Source organism: Castor canadensis, chromosome X (genome assembly GCF_047511655.1).
Source record: "Castor canadensis chromosome X, mCasCan1.hap1v2, whole genome shotgun sequence".
NCBI lineage: Eukaryota > Metazoa > Chordata > Mammalia > Rodentia > Castoridae > Castor > Castor canadensis.
Window position 1 is genome coordinate 21,212,476 of NC_133405.1, and position 19,602 is coordinate 21,232,077.

Consider the following 19,602-nt stretch of genomic DNA (forward strand, 5'->3'; position numbering starts at 1 on the left):
GGAAAAGGGGAAATCATGGTGGAAACTTGCTCTTAAGGACCCAGTCACCTCTTCCATCACTGAGTTCTGGATTTGAAAACTGGCTCAGATCAGGAAAATATGCAGAGATAAAAACTCTTTATTGAAATGTCTGCTCTGGACCTCCCTGATTTTTTCTGCTATTACAAACTATACCCTTTCCAGCTGCCCATAAATTCTGCCCCTAGAGATATCATGTACTAAGAATTTCCACTGGATGCTGGTGACTCACGCCTGTAATCCTAGCTACTTAGGGGGCAGAGATAAGGAAGTTTTACACCAGCCACAGCAAACAGCTTGTGAGACCCTATCTCGAAAATAATCAACACAAAAAGGGCTAGTGAGTGGCTCAAGTGGTAGAGCGCCTGCCTAGTAAGCGTGAAGCCCTTTCTTCGAACCCCAGTACTGCCAAAAAAAAGAAAAAAGAGAAAGAAAGAAAAAGAATCTCCATAATTCTCTTGCATCATGGTTCCTTGACTCTAAGCAGACTGTATCTCACTATAATAATTTAACCTCCTGGCCTCCGAGTAATAAGCTCCACCACCTGGACTTTGTTTGGGTCTTGTCATCTGTAAAACTGTCAGTGAGCTAGGTTTTTTCCACCATCAGTTCTGCCCTCCTGAGGAGGCCACCACTGAACTTGTTTTTAAATGGGGTCTCACTGTGTTGCCCAGGTTGGCTTTAAATTCCTGTACTCAAGTGGTCCTCCCACCTCAGCCTCTCGGGTAGCTGAGACTACAGGCACTACCAGTGCTTCCAGCACACCACTGACTATACCACTACCCCTTTCATCACTGAATTTTTTTTTCTTGGTGGTACTGAGGTTTGAACGCAGGGCCTCATGCTTGCCAGATAAGCACTGTACCTGACCATAGGACATACGACTGGAGCTGTCTAGCATGAGCTCCGTCTCTTCAGACCCACTAAATTGTCAGGTCAGAAAACTGGGCAATGCTCCATCAAAAGATGAAAGGGAGGTGGTTCACACCTATTATCCAAGGTCCTTGGAAGTCACACATCAGGAGGATGGGGTTTGAAACGAGCCTGAGCAAAAAGTTAGTGAGACTCCATCTCAACCAGTAACCCACCAATGGTAGTGCACACCTATGGTCCCAGCTATAAGGGAGGCCATACATAGGAGTCTTATGCCTGCTACAGGCAAAAAGTGAGAACCTACCTGAAAAATAGCAACAGCAGAAAAGGGCTAGCTCAAGTGGTAGAGCGTTCAGACTCCAGTACCACCACCACCACCACCAAAAAAAAAAAAAAGATGAAGCAGATCCAGTCAAACTTCAAGATCATGTGGCCTACAGCTCCCATGCCTATACACTAGTGTTGTACCAGTGTCCCTCATTCAGTCCATGCCTCCAGTTTTGGAGACAACATCAGATCAACTGTAGAAAGTCAGCAAATCGTGACATCAGCGAATTGACCAACGCTCCATTGAAAGATGAAAGGGAGGCCAGGCACAGAGGCTAATGACTGCAATCCCAGCCTGCTTTATGGGTGGCCTGGGTCAATGTGCAGGTGCTAGCCAAGAATAGACAGTGGCCATTCTTTCCTGCCCCTCAACTCCTCATTTGAAGGAGGTCAACAAACCCTCATTCCAGAGATGCCCCCCAATCCCAGAAGAAAGGAATATCTTTATCTTTGAAGCGACAGGGACACCAAGAAGATTCTGAACAAACAGCCCTTCCTAAATTCTCCCCAATTTATTACCATTAGGTAATACCCTTTAGCCAGTCAGTCATAGTTCCCCACGACTGTCCACTTTTCATCAACCCGAAGCATTAAAATGCACGTTTCCCTGTTTCTTTGGGTTTTCATTTGTGAAAGCTCCTGTGTCACATAAAACTTAAATTAAAAATTTTATATGCTTTTCTGTTGTTAATCTGGCTTTTGTTATAGGAGCTTCACCCAGGAACCTAGCTATGGGCAAGCAGAAAAATCTTTTCTCCCTTACACAACACAGGCCAGGAAAAAACATCAATAGCAATGGTCCCTTTGAAGTATAAGCTGTGTTGCTGACTAGGGACCTTAAGCTTACTTGTGCCCAGGGACCCGCAGGCTTAAGACAGGTCACTGACTTAGCAGGAGTAATTCACTTTAATTAGGAGAAGGTGTGCCTTCCATTCCAACAAGGGGAACAGAGAGAGAGATGTGTGGGACTATGTGTGCCACTTGGGCTTATCTTAGTACTCTTAGGCCAACTGAGACTGTAAGTGACCAGCACAGCAGTCCCAGGTTGATAAGGGCATAATGGTCATGCAGCTCAGTTCCTCCAGAGTTGAGGGTCTGGGTCAGGCCAGCCAGGAAGCTACCAGAGCCACCAGAGGGCAGTAGCTGTGGGCAAGAGTGACCTTGAATGGGTAGTGGAGGTCCAGTGGGAAGGTATCAGTTACAACTCCAAGGCCAGTGCTGTGGTGAGGCTGAGTTCATCTCGCTAATTTCATTCTTCTACGTGTCCCCTCTGGGAGAGAGACCTGGAGAAAGCCAGGAGAGGTGCAAAGGATGGCCTGTGGTAGACACAAAGATGTCCTTCTGAGATCTCCTTCAAGGAAGGACTTGCTACCCAGCAGTGGGAAGTGAGGCTAACAGGCATCTCCAGGTCTCAGATCCTTCAAGGGTCTGCCTTATCTATAGAAAGCCAGTGGATTCCACCTTAGATCCTTCCAGATCCTCAGGTCTGGTGACTGAGTGAGACAGTATAAGGTCCCAGCATTTCCACCCATCTTGGGGCCCGCTGATAGACGGTACTCCAAAGCTGCATGCAGGGTTCCTGAGGCTCTGTCAGTCTTATGTGGCAATTCACCTTCTCTCTCTGCCCAATCCTGCTTCCTTCCCCTTTCATTCACAGTTCTTGATTCCTAATAACCATCTAGCACCCTAAACTCCATCTTGATAGATGTATATTTTTAATTTTCAGCAGTAGCTGGGATTAAAATTAGGGCCGCACACTTGCTAAGCAGGCCCTGTACCACTTCAGCCATGCTCCCAGCCTTTTGCTTTTGTCTTTCAGATAGGGTCTCACACTTTTGCCTGGGCCACCCTGGGACTGTGCTCTTCCTACCTCCACCTCCTGAATAGCTGAGATTACAGACATGCACCACCATACCCGGGCTCATCTCAGTATCTTCTACCCGTGGACCCAACCGGGCAAACTCCATGTTATGTTTTTCCTAGTGTACTGCTCCTCTCTGGTTCAGACATAGGAACTGAAGCCCTTTAGCTTTCAGCAGTTTACTTATAAGCATATCCTAATATATACCCAAAGGAAAAGATTTAAGATAATTCATGTTTTATGGGGGGAAATCCTTCTGCTACATGCAAAAATATTTTGTACTCATTAAAACCACATAAAAGCATATTATGCATTTAAAAAGGTTGGTTACCTCAGAACCAGAAACTCCCTCCAGGCTCTGTGCTGACAGAACCCACATTTCTGAAAGCCGAAAGCGGCCCTCCACATTCGCTTCTGCTTCACTGCATTGAAGGAGGCATGTTGTTTTGTACATTCTTGAATAACTTTGTACATTTTAAAGAAAATATTTTGTCTTTTGCTGAAGATATTTTAATAAGAAGACCCTGAAATGTCACTTTAAAGAATCTCTTCGGTTATGAGGAGCAGGACATGACTCCCTTCTTGTAGCTCTGAGGAACTCACCAGGGACCCGAGGAAAACAAGCAAAATGAACATTTTCTAAGCAGCGAGGGGCCTTCACAGCCTTTCCTTTTCTCAAAAGCCAGATAGCTTTCCATGACAACATTTTAGGAGGCAAAGATTCCAGCAGAAAAAATACTGAATGAAAAATCATCAAGAATTGTGAATGAGGGCTAGACGTGTGGCACCTGCCTACCAAGAGCAAAGCCTTGAGTTCAAATCCTAGTACTGCAAATCATAATAATTTTGAATGATAAAATATCAGACCCCAAAATTACAATAAGCAATTCATCACAGTTCATTTCATTATCATAGCGAGCAGATGCTCTGTCTTTCACGAAGATCTATCCCGCCATCAGAAGACAGATATTTTGCAGCCTTTCCAACGATAGGATTCGTCTTTACTGCTCAGGTCAGTCTTTTATGAGATGGCTAGCTCAAGTTGAATCCAGGCTGCAGTATTAAACCAGTTTGCCTTTGAGAAACTTAAATCGTGTGTATGGAGACTGAACTTTGGCTCATGATTCATAGCCCACAATGTGGCCTGGTAAAATGGAACAAGCACTGTGATGGAGCCGGACAGGTTGGGTTCGATACACCACCTACTATCTGTGTGATATTGACTAAGTCATTTCATGTCTTTGAGCCTCAGTTTCTTCATCTGTAAAATGAGTGGCAATTAACGATTTTTATGCCTGCTACACAAGACAATATTTGTGGAAGTGTGTGACACACTAATGTTTTGTAACTAGGATTGTCTACCAAATAGTCTAAATGCAGGCAAGAGCACCAGTGAGGGAATGACTCGAGTAGGTATCCTGTCATAGTCTGAAATATGCATGACAGCACCTATTTTAATGTGACTGGGTATAGGCTGAAAGGCAAAAGAAATGGTTAAAAATGCCCCAGAACAGGGCCTCAGAGAATCAGGTCGAAACCCAGTCTCTTGGGAAATGACAACACACAGCAATCATCAAAAGGCTGGATGTGATCAAAAGTGTCAGAAAGAGCCTGTAAACAGTGGCTCTGACCACTAAAGCAGGGGAGATACCACCTTGATATTTCAGGTATGGAAAGGTGGGCACACCTACACTGCACAGCTGATTACAGCTTCAGTGCCTTTTGTGTACAAAGAACCAGACAATACTTAGTGATCTGAGCAGCTGTAATAGTGGGTCCCCAGCTGCGTGGCTCCCTGTGCTAAGGGGAAATGAAAACACTATAATAGTCTCTCTTGTCTCTCTTCCCTTTCCTCCATGAGGTTTTCCCACTGGAGCACTGGAGCAGAGCTTTTCTATCCCCTTGTGCTACTCTGCACATCAGGGCAAGGGGCCAACCTTATTGGACAGGGGCTGGGTAAGTGCTGACCCAAGAAATTTCCTTTATAGGGAATACTAATTATTAATTATATACTAATATCATCTGTGCAACTTTTTCCACCCTCCCAATCATGTTCACAGAGCACTGATACACATGGTGAATGAGCTCATCACATTCTCTCCGGAGAACACACTGGAAGGACAAGACGTGGGAAGAGATAGGAAGAGATGTATGTATTTGCCAATTTTCCCTTGACAGTTAAGGTAAAAATAACGGTGATAACAATGAAGGTGACATATGTTGATGCTATCTGATCTCATCTGACTCTCCCAGCACTATTTACCTGCCTCATCTTATAGGATGAGGAAACTGAGCTACAGAGAATTGAGTAACTTGACCAAGTTCACACAGCTAACAAGTGAATGACCCAAGTTTGTCCATGTAGTCTCTATGCTGTCGTGCTTCTTTGGAGAGAGGAGTGACTGTGCTGTTGCTCGTCCATACCTGTCTTTGAAACCAGACTGCTCACATTGAATTTGGCTCAATAAGATAACTGAAGCCTCTTAGGTCATTTGTTTCCAAGACAAAAGTGGCCCTAGCAAAATTGTTTTCTGCATTTGTTATCTGGAACTTGGTCTTTACGCCATGAGAACTCCATTCTTTAGTCTATGTGCAAGTGAGTGAAAGGGTTGGAATTCATGGTAGCTATCGTAGTAGAATCTCAAATGGATCTTAAAAACTCGGCAATGCATGGCAGTACTCGAGTTCATTTCTGTCAAGAGTCCTCTCAGAAGCAAAATAGACCATCCTCTTTCACATTCCAGAAATGTCCCTGCCCTCTGCCCTCACCCTTTGCCTGGAAAAATCCTTCTTATTCTTCAAGGTCCAGCTCAAATGTCATCTCCTTTTATGAAATTGTTCCTAGCCCCATGGGCAAAATTAATTGATCTGCTCTATGCTTTCCAAGTACTTTCCGTTAGTGTTGCTAATATAGCTCTTACCACATTGTCCTAGTTAATTGTCTAAGTAAGGTCCTTGATGCCAGACACCTGTCTTCCTCATAATTACTTCTATTCCCATATCCCCACCCTATTATACCATATTTCATCAAATCTAAAACTACATTGATTGCAAGATACACCATCATTTCATGAACTACTAAGACAAAAAGTACTGACAGGTGTACTGTGACATATCACCAGTTCAAAGATGTAGCCTGAATATAGTAATGTCAAGTGGTTTTTGAAAATAGGACAGCCTGGGCTCTAAAGTGAGATCCTGTCTCAAAGGAAGTAGAATTAGGGAAGTAGATGGACTTTGGTGGTAGTGTTCTTGCTGTAGCCTACCCGAGACCCTGGGTTTCATCCTCAGTACTGTACTAAAAAAAGAACTATTCTGAGAGGATTGAACCTAGTGGCTTCATACAATGTGAAATATTTTAAACATGTAAACAAGCAGCTCTGTACACAACACTCAGGGAATAAGAATCTTTATGGGGCAAGGACAAAAGAGTACTTTTTAAGGGGACAATGAGAAAGAGAGTCAAGTAGGGACTCTCTTAGCTTGATTTTGTGCCTAGACTCTTGGTGACAAACCAGTGACTTCCAAAAACCTGAAAACCATCTCTGCCTTCGAGTCAGGCTGCCAGGGCCTGCATTAAGTTTATTGGAACTAAATCTCAGAAAGTTCCAGAAATCATCTTCCAATCGAGTCCAATCTCCCCTGCCCAGGCAAGCCCTGCTCGGCCTCCAGGTTGTCTTAGTTTGCTACCCTTCGGTGCCTTCTCTTGCCCTACAGAGTAAAAGGAAACAAGTGAAAAGCACAGAAACAACTTCATTTACTCACAACAGTAATTTATTATAGACAAGGCATTCGGAGGTACTGAAACTATGAAAGGAGCCTGCCTGCATTTCCTTTGACAGTAGGTCAAATGCACCTGAAACCATAGGAATTTCACTTCATCACAGGACAGTTATACTTGCAAATAAAATCGTGGAGGTGAAATCACACAACATTAAAACTGAACAGCATCTTTAAAAAAAGGGGGGGGGGAAGATGTGGTCTTGTTATGTGACCCAGGCTGGTCCCAAACTTCTGGGCTCAAGCAGTCCTCCTGTCTCAGCTTCCAGAGGGCCTGTACCTCCACGCCCAGCTCTGAAGGAATCTCAATGATAGATTTGCTTCCTCGTTTTACAGGTGAGGACTTTTAGGTCTAGAAGTTAACTAGTTAGTGGGGAATCACTCCCACTCACTCTAAACCTACCTCGATGATATCCAACACCTTTCACTACAGTCCTGGCCTGGTAACATACACCGGCAAGGAACTTAGACATTTTCCCCTGGTTGAGTTTTGGAAGAACTGTGTCAACATCGCCCCTTGCTGGTCAACATAAGAAAATGCAAAGCCACTGCTGAAGGAAGCAGGGTTTGGCAAAGGTCACAAATAAGTCGTCTTCTAGTCTATGTGAACTGTGGCCAAGTCAAGGGGACAACAGCAGGAAGGAGAGGAAAATGCATTTTTCCCTGAGATGTTTACATTTGCCTAATTAAGGTTAGACCCCAAAGAAAGCAGATATGCTTTTGGTATCCTATGGAGTTTGAACAGGCAGCCCCAAGACTCACAGACATATGTTCTGCTTATACACATAAACAAGTGTTTTATTGTTAACATCAATGAGCACAGATGGGGGAGTATTCATGTGCCAAGGACACATGAATCACAAAATGCTGTTGATTTGTATTAGCAGTGCCCTAGTGAATCACTGTTTTCAGTGAGATACAGATATACAGATATATATTTGTGTATACATATATATAAAAGAGCTATCTGAACCTTCATTTTCATTTGGAGTCTCACAATAACTTCATAAAGAGAAAGCAGGGGCTTTGAAGTTAACATCTATATGCCTTACAGACATTCTCATTCACAAAGAGTGAAAATTACATTCTATTACACGGATTTTTAGGACACGAAGATGGTACAATAAACATTGATTTGGCTCAACGATTTGCCTAGTGAAAGGCGTTTTTTGTTTTGTTTTTTAAGTTTAAAAAAAATCCCCAGGAAAATGGTCAAAGGTACTACTTGATGATCGTACCATGGAAGCCAAGTGTTTTCTAAGTAACTCCAGGGCTCTGTTATTCCTTGCTTGGAGGGTTTTCTCAGCTCTCAGCTCGTTCTTGATGGCATCAAGCTCTACACGAATCTTTTCCATTTCTAACTCATAATACAATTTCATTTCCTCTTTCAGGAGTGCGTTTCCTAGTTCACTTTGACGCTTTAACTTCCTAACGGCTTCTTTTAGGTTTCTGTTCTCTAGGTTCAACTGGTGGATGATTTCTTTGGCTTGCTGGAGCTCTTCCATTAAGTTTTTTACGTTTGTTGCTTTTTCAGATAGGTCATTTTTTAAAGCTTGAAGTTCCCAGTCATTCTTCACAGTGTCTGGCCCTGTGTCTTGAAAATTTATGGACTTCGTGGAGCCTTCTTTTTTGGAGTTCAAAAGTTCTTTTTCAGCATTTTCAAATTCCTCTTCTATTTTTTGGCACTTTATATTCAGTTCTTCCAGTTCTTCATTCAGGAGGTTCAGGCGAACTTTTGGAGACATTCCTTCAACGGATTTCTTCCTGGTACCTTGCCGAGGTATAGTTGGTAATTCCTTTTTACTCCAGGTGGAGGAGTTTTCTGTGTTGTTAGAGCCGTCATTGGTTGTAATGTCCAAATTCGATGATTCACAGGAGGCAGAATTTGTGTCTCCTTCACTCTTTGACATGTTTCTTCTTCTCTCTCTTAAACTCGGCCCTTCTTCTCTTTCACTTAATTGGGAAATGTATTCTTTCCTCTTAAATTTATTTTCTTCTTGAAACTTTCTACTGGAAAAGTTATAAATTCCACCCATTCTCTTGGTCTTATCTATGGCTATTTGTTCAGAAGAAGATTCAGACACAGAAGTCTCTTCCAGAACATCGTGTGCACTAAAAAAAGGAGTAAACACATTCTCCTTCCAATGTTTTCTTCTAGCATCCATTTCGTTAGGCACCTCTTCCAATTCCTGAAAAAAAATTAAAAATCAAGGCATATTATTTATACCAAAACCTCGTGTAGCAGAAAGAACTAAGAATGTTGACTCACTGGTGAAGAGACCTAAACATTTAAGGGCTGGCTCTCCCTCACACTCACTGAGTGACTTTGGGCCTTGGTTTCCTCATTTATAAATTGAAAGGGCTTGAAGTAACTGGGTTCTACAGATAATTGTAGCTTTAAAACTCTTCCCTCCTATGAAATATAACCAGACTCATTTAGCTATTTATTGAAGACAAAGTATGCTTTTTCTTTGAGAAAGCAACTGTACACATGAAAACAGACTGCTTTAAAAGGATCAAAGTGATTCAAAATTAATAGGTTAATATTGCTAACACCTGTGCTTTCAGTGTGTCTGATTTTATTTCTAGTTTTTTGGATAGGACTTCTATCTGTGCATTCTTCAAAGTGACTAAAACATCAGAGCTTAGTGAAATGTGAGCTGCTTTTGCTAAAGCCTACCAAGCAGACTTCCTTATGACGGATCCTGCCAAATGCCCTTCTGTCTTGACCTATAAATTCCTGCTATTCCAGTCTTGGGCTTTGCTTTTAGGCAAGATTGCCAAGTGTACAGAATTCTATCTGTTTCAGCAGCAATTTCATGATGAGAACCGAGTGTCAACAATTGAGACTATTAATGCCATCAAACGTGTTTTCCTCAAGATACTGATGCCAAGTGTGGCCTTGAGGTGAAAGCTTGCCATACCACATCCCAACCACCATCCAACTTATAAAAGTTAGAGACTGATTATTTTGTTTCAGAAAAATCTTCACTTGCTAGGAAAACTGGTTAACAATCTGCAAAAAGCTGAAACTAGATCCATGTTTATCACCTTATACCAATATTAACTCAAAATGGACCAAGGATCCAACTTTAGACCCCAAACTCTAAAGTTGGTACAGGAAAGAGTAGGAAATACTTAGGAACTAATAGGTATAGGCAAAGAACTTTCTCAATGGAACCCCAGCAGCACAGCAACTAAGAGACAACATAGATAAATGGGACTTCATAAAACTAAAAAGCTTCTGCTCAACAAAAGAAATGGTCTCTAAACTGAAGAGACTACCCACAGAGTGGGAGAAAATATTTGCCAGCTACACATCAAAGGACTGATAACCAGAATATATAGGGAACTTAAAAAACTAAATTCTCCCAAAATTAAAGAAATGGGCAAGTGAACTAAACAGAAATTTCTCAAAAGAAGAAATTCAAATGGCCGAAAAAATGCTCACCATCTCTAACAATAAAGGAAATGCAAATTAAAACCACACTAAGATTCCACCTCACCCCTGTTAGAATAGCCATCACTAGCAACACCACTAACAACAGGTGTTGGCGAGGATGCGGGGAAAAAGGAACACTTTTACACTGCTGGTGGGAATGTAAGCTACTACAACCACTCTGGAAAAAAATTTGGAGGCTACTTAAAAAGCTAAACATTGATCTGCCATATGATCCAGCAATACCACTCTTGGGGATATACCCAAAAGACTGTGACACAGGTTACTCCAGAGGCACCTGCACATCCATGCTTATTGCGGCACTATTCACAATAGCCAAGTTATGGAAACAGCCAAGATGCCCCACCACTGATGAATGGATCAAGAAAATGTGGTATCTATACACAATGGAATTTTATGCAGCCATGAAGAAGAACGAAATGTTATCATTCGCTGGTAAATGGATGGAATTGGAGAACATCATTCTGAGTGAGGTTAGCCTGGCCCAAAAGACCAAAAATCGTATGTTCTCCCTCATATGCGGGCATTAGATCAAGGGCAAACAACAAGGGGATTGGACTTTGATCACATGATAAAAGTGAGAGCACACAAAGAAGGTATGAGGATAGGTAAAACACCTAAAAAACTAGATAGCATTTGTTGTCCTCAACACAGGGAAACTAAAGCAGATACCTTAAAAGCAACTGAGGCCAATAGGAGAAGGGGACCAGGAACTACAGAAAAGGTTAAATCAAGAAGAATTAACCTAGAAGGTAACACACATGCACAGGAAATCAATGTGAGTCAACTCCCTGTATAGCTATCCTTATCTCAACTAGCAAAAAATTGTCCTTCCTATTATTGCTTATACTTTCTCTTCAACAAAATTAGCGATAAGGGCAAAATAGTTTCTGCCTGGTAGAAAGGGGGTAGCGGGGGAGAGGGACAGAGTGGGGGAGGGGAATGGGGGGAGAAATGACCCAAACATTGTATGCACATATGAATAAAAAAAAGTCTTCACTATTAAAAGGGAACTTTTTTTTTGATATTGGAATTTGAACTCAGAGCCTTGCACTTGCTAGGTAGGCACGCTACCAGTTGAGCCACACTGTCAGCCCTTTTTACTTTGGTTATCTTTGAGATAGGGTCTCACTTTATGCCCAGGCTGGTCTGGACCTTGATCCTCCTGTTTATGCTTCCTGCCATAGCTGGGATGACAAATGTGCAATACCGTGCCCAGCCATGGTTGAGAACTTTCGAACTTTTTGTCCTGGCTAGCCTTGAACCACAATCCTCCTGATCTCTGCTTCTCAAGTAGCTAGGATCACACTGTGATCCTTGAGCCACTATGCCCAGCCCAAAGGGCACTCTTAACAAAAGGCTATCCTAAAGCACCAAAAGATTTTTTTTGAGACAGGGTCTCACTATATAACCCAGGCCAGCCTTGAACTTACAATCCTGTGCCTCAGCCTCCTGAGTGCTGGGTTTACAGGCATGCACGATCATGCCTGGCTAGGACTGAAATATGTAATCAGTTAACTACTTCTAAGGGAAGAGAGAAAGAAGGACCCAAGCAACATACTGAAGAGCCTTTGGCATCTGAAGCCCCCAAACAAGTCACTGCAGTTACCCCCAAATAATGAGAAAAAGGAAGTGGTCGTTTGTTCATCTTACACATTAATTTACTGTACTGCATTTGTATTATCACCACAAAAGTAAAATATGCCTGAATCTCTTACCTATGCATGCAAATGTAATTTTCTCTTACTAATGAGAAATGGCAAATGCTATACTTATTTTTAGTTAATATATTCTTTCATTGTTTGTAGAAATTTTGGAGAATATAAAAAATACAAAAAAAAGGAATTTCCTTTACAATTCCATGACCCTGAGATAACTACTTTTTGGTGTATTATCTCTCCAGTCTTTTCTTTTTAGCACAGGAGTTTAAATAACGGATATTTCCTGCTACAGGCAATGAAGGAAAAAACTTGATCTCTACAGTTACTGAACATGACTCCTCCCCAGACAAAATAGAGGGAAGGGAGTCACTATCCCAAGGATATACCCTTCCTGGAAAGTACTATCAGCTCAATTTTTTTTTACATTTGTTGCCTTTTAGATAGGTCATTTGTTGACAGTACTGGGGTTTGAACTCAGGGCCTTGTGCTTGGTAGGCAGGTGCTCTACCACTTGAACCACATCCCCAGCCACAGCTAGGTAATTCTTTTAAAGCTGGAAGTTTCCACTCTTTGAAGTATCTATACAAATATCCTTAAAATGAACTATTTGGAGATGAGGGTTCAGTGAAGTTATTCAAATGATTGATTCGAAAGGCAGAAGCCAAGATTTATTAAAGTCTGGTCAGTCAGGACTAGGGAATAGCTAAGTGATAGAGTACAGACTTCGTATGAGAAAGGGCCTGGGTTCTATCCGCAGCACCAAAAGAAAGTTTGGTCAAGCAGCCCTTAGTATAAACTCAGACATGAAAGTCATAGCATGCATTTGCCACGGGACCATCATGTCCTTTCTTCTGAAATACTCCTTTCTGACTTTTATGCTTCTAGTGGTCACAATCCAGAAACATCTACAATCTATCTGTCCTTAGAGAGAAAGATCATCAGTATCCTTTTGCCCTCCTCTCTAGAAATATGAACACGAACAAAGACGAATTATTGACAAACATCATAAAGGAAAGGAGCACAAACAGGTGAAAAGCGAGCAATGCCACATTTTTACCAGATAATTCTATAAAAAATAAGAATGCTTGTAATCAGGTAGCAGTGGCAGAGAGATTACTATTTTTCTGGATGGAGGACATTGGTGGGCTTGATCAGAAAGGAGGTTAGCACCGGGACAAGTAAGGTGAGGTCACTCCCTTTACACCTGGCAACAGTGAAACACCTGAGTAGAGGTCTGGGTATAGGCGGACAACAACATACAAAACTCTCTTCATTAATAATTTTGCTCCTTGAAAAGGTGACTTCTGTGTCCAATGTTCCCACACACTCTGGCAACAGATGCATATACACATGCTCCCTAATTTTCGCTACCTTTCCCCCTGCGCCTCTATAGAATTTTCTGGGTGTCCAAAAGGAAACGCCTTTCAATGAATCTTATAAGCCAGTGCTTTTCACAGAACTGAAAAGAGTCTGTTTATTATAGAACTGGGCTCACAGAAATTAAGTGACTTGAGGAAGGCCACCCAGCCCATAGTGGCTGAGGAGGAGGAGATCTTTTCTCCCAGATCAATGCTTGTTATAAAATTCCTCTTTAATTCATATGCTAGGTTTCATTCCAGGAATTGAAAGAAAAATGACCCACTACTTTCAGAGTTTAGGTATCCTTTAAAGGGCCACAAAAGGAGAGAGGGAAAATGAAGGAGGGGGAGGGTAAGGAGAATTGCATGTTACATATCAAAGGACAGAAAGAGAAAGGGCTGAAAAGTCTATGGGAATTTCCTTCCCATGGCTTACACAGGGCAGGGTCAAGGGGTCTCGGAGCTGCTCCTTTTTTTCTCTTTCATTGGCAAGATATGCTTTAAGAGCTTGTTCCCAAATTTAGTGACCGAGTGTGGCAAAGCTCAGGCTGGAAGTAAAGGATGCCAGTCGCATTGTCTCTTCGCCAGTGGCACTGTTTGCTTTTAATGCAGAATGAGTACGGCAAGGACAAGGGATAAGCTTTGAAATAATGACACTCCTCTACCTTGGCCTGGCAGCCATTTTGTTCCCATTAAACTTGAGCAGAAGGCAAACCAAACAAGAAGCCATTATTGAAACTGTAAACATGCCTTTTCAGCTGGGTGTTTGTGCACATTTGTTATTGTTAAGTGTCTTCCAAACTCTACATTGGACACTGAAGGGTGGGGGGAAGGAGGCCCAAGAGAAATGAAAAAATTAAAGAAACAAAAAAGCCAGAATACAGACAGGAAAACAAAATAAAGACATATGACAAAAATAACATTAGTGGTCTTCTAGGAAAGTGACCCCCCAGAAGTCATTGGGACCGCACTGCTAAGGCACTGATGTCTATAAATGACTATATCTATTCATTTGTGTCTGACATGAATTAATAATGGGTTTCTGATCATTCTACTTAGTATCTTACTGAAATCATCACCATTTATCCTTTGGTGACTTTTTTTTTTTTTGCAGTGGCAAAGTAGCAGGATATTTTTGTCTCTTATTTCATGGAAGCAGGTTATATTTTTTCTAAAGAATTTGGCTACTTGGGAGGCTCAGGCAAGAGAATCTGTGACCAAATGACAAATTGAAAATGAATTTATAATGTAGTGTGATGTAACATAAGTGTTGAGAACTAAGCAAAGAGTGATCATTTGTTATGGATCTGTAGGTATATCATTCCACAAAAATCCCGGGTGAGTGTGCATCTATCCTCAAAGAGCTCCAGAATATACTACACTATTTATTGTGAAAGGAGAAACCTGCAAAACCATCTCACATTCATTTTCCCAGTGGGGCCCTGGGGATATGACCCTATGAAGGTGGATATAAAAGTGAATTATTTGTTTTTCTAAAATATTTATATTATAAACTACATGTTTTAGGGAAATTTGCTGACCTAAGTCAAAGATGTTTTCTTTGTTGCCTTGTACCATTTAAGTTAGAATTTAGCTTCAAATTTTCAGGACTATCCCTTTACATAAATCTCTATCTGTTTGTAAAATGCAATTATTCTTACAGGTGTGGGTGGGCAGTGACTAGCAAACAGTTCTAGAAGAATGCCACAGGCTTTTCCCCACCTCACAAGGGTCCTTCCTCTGACACTTTGTAAACCCAGAATGATGCAACCTTCTGTCACATACCCTCAGTCACTGAGCTTCCCTCAACTAAAGGCCTGGCTTTTAGTCACCGCCCAGGGACAGTAAGGTGAAGACAAAAGGCCCCTCTTAGTCCAAGGAATTTTCTCCCTTTATTATTGGATCATTTCAATTCTCTCCACCCTCAGAAGATCTGGTCAGCCAAAATTGGAGGAAAAAAAACCCATTACAAAGAAAGCCACACCCTTGCTTCTTTGCTCAGTTGTCTAATATTGTCTCACTTAAAATAGTGGTTTAGTGGGCTGGGGACTTGGTTTCAAGTGGTAGAGCACCTGCCTAGCAAGCATGAGGCCCTGAGTTCAAACCCCAGTACTGACAATAATGACAAAAAAGGAGTAGTTTCAGCCTTTTTTTCTTTCATTATTTCCAAGTAAAAAATAATGGCATCATTATCCCCTCTCCTTACCAGAGGATTCTGACCTCCCTCTTTTTAGGGGAGCCTCTGCATTCCCCATCCCCTCCCACCAACTTGCAGAAAATCATTAAATATCAAAATGAGGAGCCAAATGAACTGTCATAAATCAAGATGGATCAATATTTTCACAAGACAAAATTGTGGGGAAAAAAGAAAAGGAAATTCTTGAGAAAGGATTGCGTGTGGATTGTGGTGGGAAAAAGACAGAAGGTTAGATATCCTGGCCCTGACCTTTTATAACTACTGGAGACCTACCTTCTGGGAGTCTCGGATTTTTCAGGCGTAAAATAGAGACAATATCATGATTAACCTTCACTTCTAACATAAACCAGCCAGTTAAGCAACCCAATCCTTCTCCAAAGATTTGTGCTCCAAAGATGCCAACCTGAAGTCATCAGCTCTCAGAAAATTTCAGTTTTTTAGAAATGTATGTGCTTGTTAGGGGTGTAACCAAGTGGTAGAGTCTGTGCTTAGCATGTGCCAGGCCCTGGCACCAAAACAAAACAACAACAAAAAAGACTGTAGGTACAATTAAAGTAAATGGAGGGACCGAAACTCCAATTTTAAATTAATTTAATCCGCATCCCTAGGGAAAAATTAGCCCTAACTCCTGGAAGTTAGGTGTTGATATCCCTAAATTTCTAAAGCTAAATTGAGTCTATCTAAGCAGAAAAGGAGGTCACTGACAGGAGAGGGAGGGTGAAAGAAGGAAGTTAAGAAGGTGAATATGGCTGATGTACTTCCTATATAAGAGTGAATATAGAATTTTAAAATGTGTTGAAATCACCACAAGAAGGGGAAAGGAGAGAAATGGTAGAAAGGAGAGAAATGGAGGGGATGAACCAATCTGGGTTATAATACATATATACATGGAAGTGTCACAATGAAACAACTTGTAGAGCTTTCTTAAACGAACAAAAATGTCTCTTCGCAAAAACAGATAATAGGAAGGTAAAACAGGTCCTGTTTGGGGGTTGGTAGCAGTGGGAGGGGGAGGACATAAGGAAAGGGTGTAGGAGAGTGAATATGGTGAAAATACTATGTACTCATGTATGAAAATGGAAAAATGACACCTGTTGACACTATTCCAGGAATGGGGGAGGAGAGATGATGGAGAATAATGGAGGTGGTAAATTCAACTATGATATATTGTTAAGAATTTTGGTAAATATCACATTGTACCCTCAGTACAACGATAATTTTAAAAAGGTACTTGCATTTTCACTAATTGCTTCACCAAGAACTTTCCAAATTCCCACTGTTTTTCAGTGGCCCCAATAACTTCTTTGCGATACTCCACTGGGAGTATTAGTCTGAGGATTAGCAAGGATGACTGTGCACTGAGTTCTTCCTCTGCTTTTAAAGATTCCCTACAGATCTTTATCATATATGTCAATCCACTGTGATTGTCTGGCATCCCGACCTATTACTTGCACAGCTGCTCACAATAAATATTTGTGGAATGAATCATCCTTTATGTCCTTTCTAAAACGAATGTAATATTTTGTAATGGGGCCCTAGGAATTAGGACCCTCCGGGAAATGGCATGCTGGGAGTGAAAATGGCCAGCCCCTGAAAGCCCTGGCCCTGGCACCAGGAGAAAGACTTATCTCCCAATCCCAGTAAAGGGACCACAGCTATGTCTTCATATGCACAGTTTCTGGCTTTTTTTGTTTATTTCATCTTTTCTATAAATCATAGCAGTGCTATGGGCAAGACAGAGACAGCTTGAGAATATCTCTCTCCCCAGTTTTGGCCAAAAGTGTAAATAAATTAACCCTTCCATTATATATACCTATATATATGTGTGTGTATGGAGATATATATGTATCTGTATATATATGTAGGTATATATGTGTGTGTGTGCGTGTGTGTGTGTGCATGTGTGTGTATAATGTCACTTTTCTCTTAATGTGGGCAAGCATTTGGACCCAGAGCCAGACCTTATGACTGGGGTCTCTGGTGACACTTTGATTCTAATTGAGGTTTTAAAAAATACTTATCATTTCTCCTCTAGCTTATGAAGTGCTTTTAGGGTGACATTATAGGACAAGGACTTTAATTTTTAATTTTTCCCTTGAAGTTTATTGGGCTTAGCTAACATCTTCAGGGCACTTTTCTTTGGCATTTTTATAAGCCCTTCTTCAAAGTGGATTGACAATGCAGATGGATGATATGGCTACAAGGTTGCAGGTTTATGTTGGCGATAAAGCCGTGGGCTTTTACCACCTATCTATCAGCCAGCACAACCTTACTTACCCTTCCAGAGCTCCAAGATCGTATACTGGATGCTGTTGTCCTTCTCCCGCTTGAACTGGAAAAAAAAATTCCACCCACTTAAGTGTACAGGAAATATAATTAACCAGAATACCCAAATCCATGTTTATCTGAGGTGTACATTAAAGTTACAAGTGATACACTTTAGAATGTCATTCCATCCATCTGTAAAGTGGTACCAAACACTTAGAGATAATTTCTCTTTTTAAGTTGTCAATCTGTTCTCCCAATGAGTATGCAACTATCTTCCTTCCCTAAATGGGACAAGAGTCGTGGTGACAGTTGATTCAACACAGTTTTCCCTCACTTTTAGCATCCACTGAATAAATGAGCCGCCAGTGGTGGAGGCAGGACAAGTGTGCAGTTCTTAATGAGTATGCCAACAGCCACGTTAGCAAAGGGCTGGAGCCCAGACCCGGCCTCCCCCTCTCAGAATGCAGTTCTTTTGAAAAAAGCATCAAAAAAGGTAGTGATCTCGATTTTTGCCTTACTCTTTCAGGACCCTCACTTATGGGCCAAAGAGCCACTTCCCAAGATAAATGGTCTTCTCGATTGTTCGGCAAATACAAAAAGGCAACCCAAAATACCATGGAAAACTGGGCCCCGTGAATAGGGATTTACCCCAATTCTTGGCCATGTGTGTGAGATCCGGATTCACCTTAACAGCGAAGGCTGAGACTTCATTAGTATGGGAGTCACATTCTTGCTATAAAGCTGTGTCTTTGTATGCATAGTTTTGGGGCTTTCCCTGTGAATGTTTAACTGAAACTCCTGCCATTGCTTCCAGAGGGGAGAAGGTGGCTCAGATGGGCCGCTGCAGGTGACACTTTCCACCTCCCCACTCCCGACTCTGTCACTGGTGGCCACCAACTGGACAGGCTTTAGCCCACTCCTCCTTCCACGACCCAACTCCCGCTCCCTGTCCTTTTTCTTTTCTTTTTTTTTTTTTTTTTTTTTTTTGTCTTCCAAAAGCTCCCCAGTTCTGGCCTGGGGGCGCTGAAGAAAGAGAAGAAACCTGCAGTGGGGACTTCCGAAGCTCCCCGCCCTCCTGCACCCCGAGCCCGGGAAAAAAGCGGGCCGAGCTCCCAGGGCTCGCCCGCCCGCAGCCCTACCTGGAATCGTGGGTGCGATCTAGAGAGCCAGGTCCGCTCGCCTCCGACGCCGGCCACCACTGGCAGGCGGCAGTCCCTTGTCCGGCGCTGGCCACCGCCATCCGGCCGGGCCGGCCAGGGGCAGAGCCTCTGCAGTGCAGCGCCAGAGCTGGCCGCACCGTTGCCTAGCAACCAGCCGGACCGATTTAAAGGGACCGGGGCACGCTGGCAGCTCGCGCACCGCCGGCCGAGGGCTGCCTGTCCGGCAAAGCTGGGCTGGAGCACTGAGCATGCCCGGTGCGGCTTGGGCCTGGCAAGAAATAGGAGCTCATCCGGAGGGGGCCGAGTCAGGGTGGGAAGGGGAGAGACACTGCGAGGCGACCCCGCCCACAAGAGGGGAGTTATTACGGAGGGTCTGGGTGACTCACAAAGCCGCCCTGGACACTGATTGTTGAGGGGCGGAGAGGGAGTTGCACAGGGTTAATCCCTAGGCTTGCAGTTTAGTAATGTGACATTATGGAGGCTTTACTTTGGAAGGTCACCTGGATTTGGTGCAGAGTTCTAACAACGTGAGGGTCACACCCCACCCCCCAGCCTCACGTACACCCTTCCAGGTAATCATAGTGGCTTAGTCCGAATTTCTGCATTAAGCCAAGGTTCTAAGGATCTTGAGTCAGGAGA

The 19,602-nt window shown here is 42.5% G+C and overlaps 1 protein-coding gene across 1 annotated transcript; it reads right to left on the reverse strand.

Annotated features, from left to right (window-relative positions):
• Positions 1-7,630: 7,630 nt before the first annotated feature.
• Positions 7,631-19,302, reverse strand: Ccdc160 (coiled-coil domain containing 160). Its single transcript, XM_020152198.2, has 3 exons — positions 18,943-19,302; positions 17,813-17,867; positions 7,631-9,048 (listed from the first exon to the last, which is right to left on the reverse strand). Exons 1-3 carry the CDS (start codon positions 19,041-19,043, stop codon positions 8,047-8,049), a joined length of 1,158 nt encoding a protein of 385 aa, XP_020007787.2. The 5' UTR covers positions 19,044-19,302; the 3' UTR covers positions 7,631-8,046.
• Between the last annotated feature and the right edge of the window lie 300 nt (positions 19,303-19,602).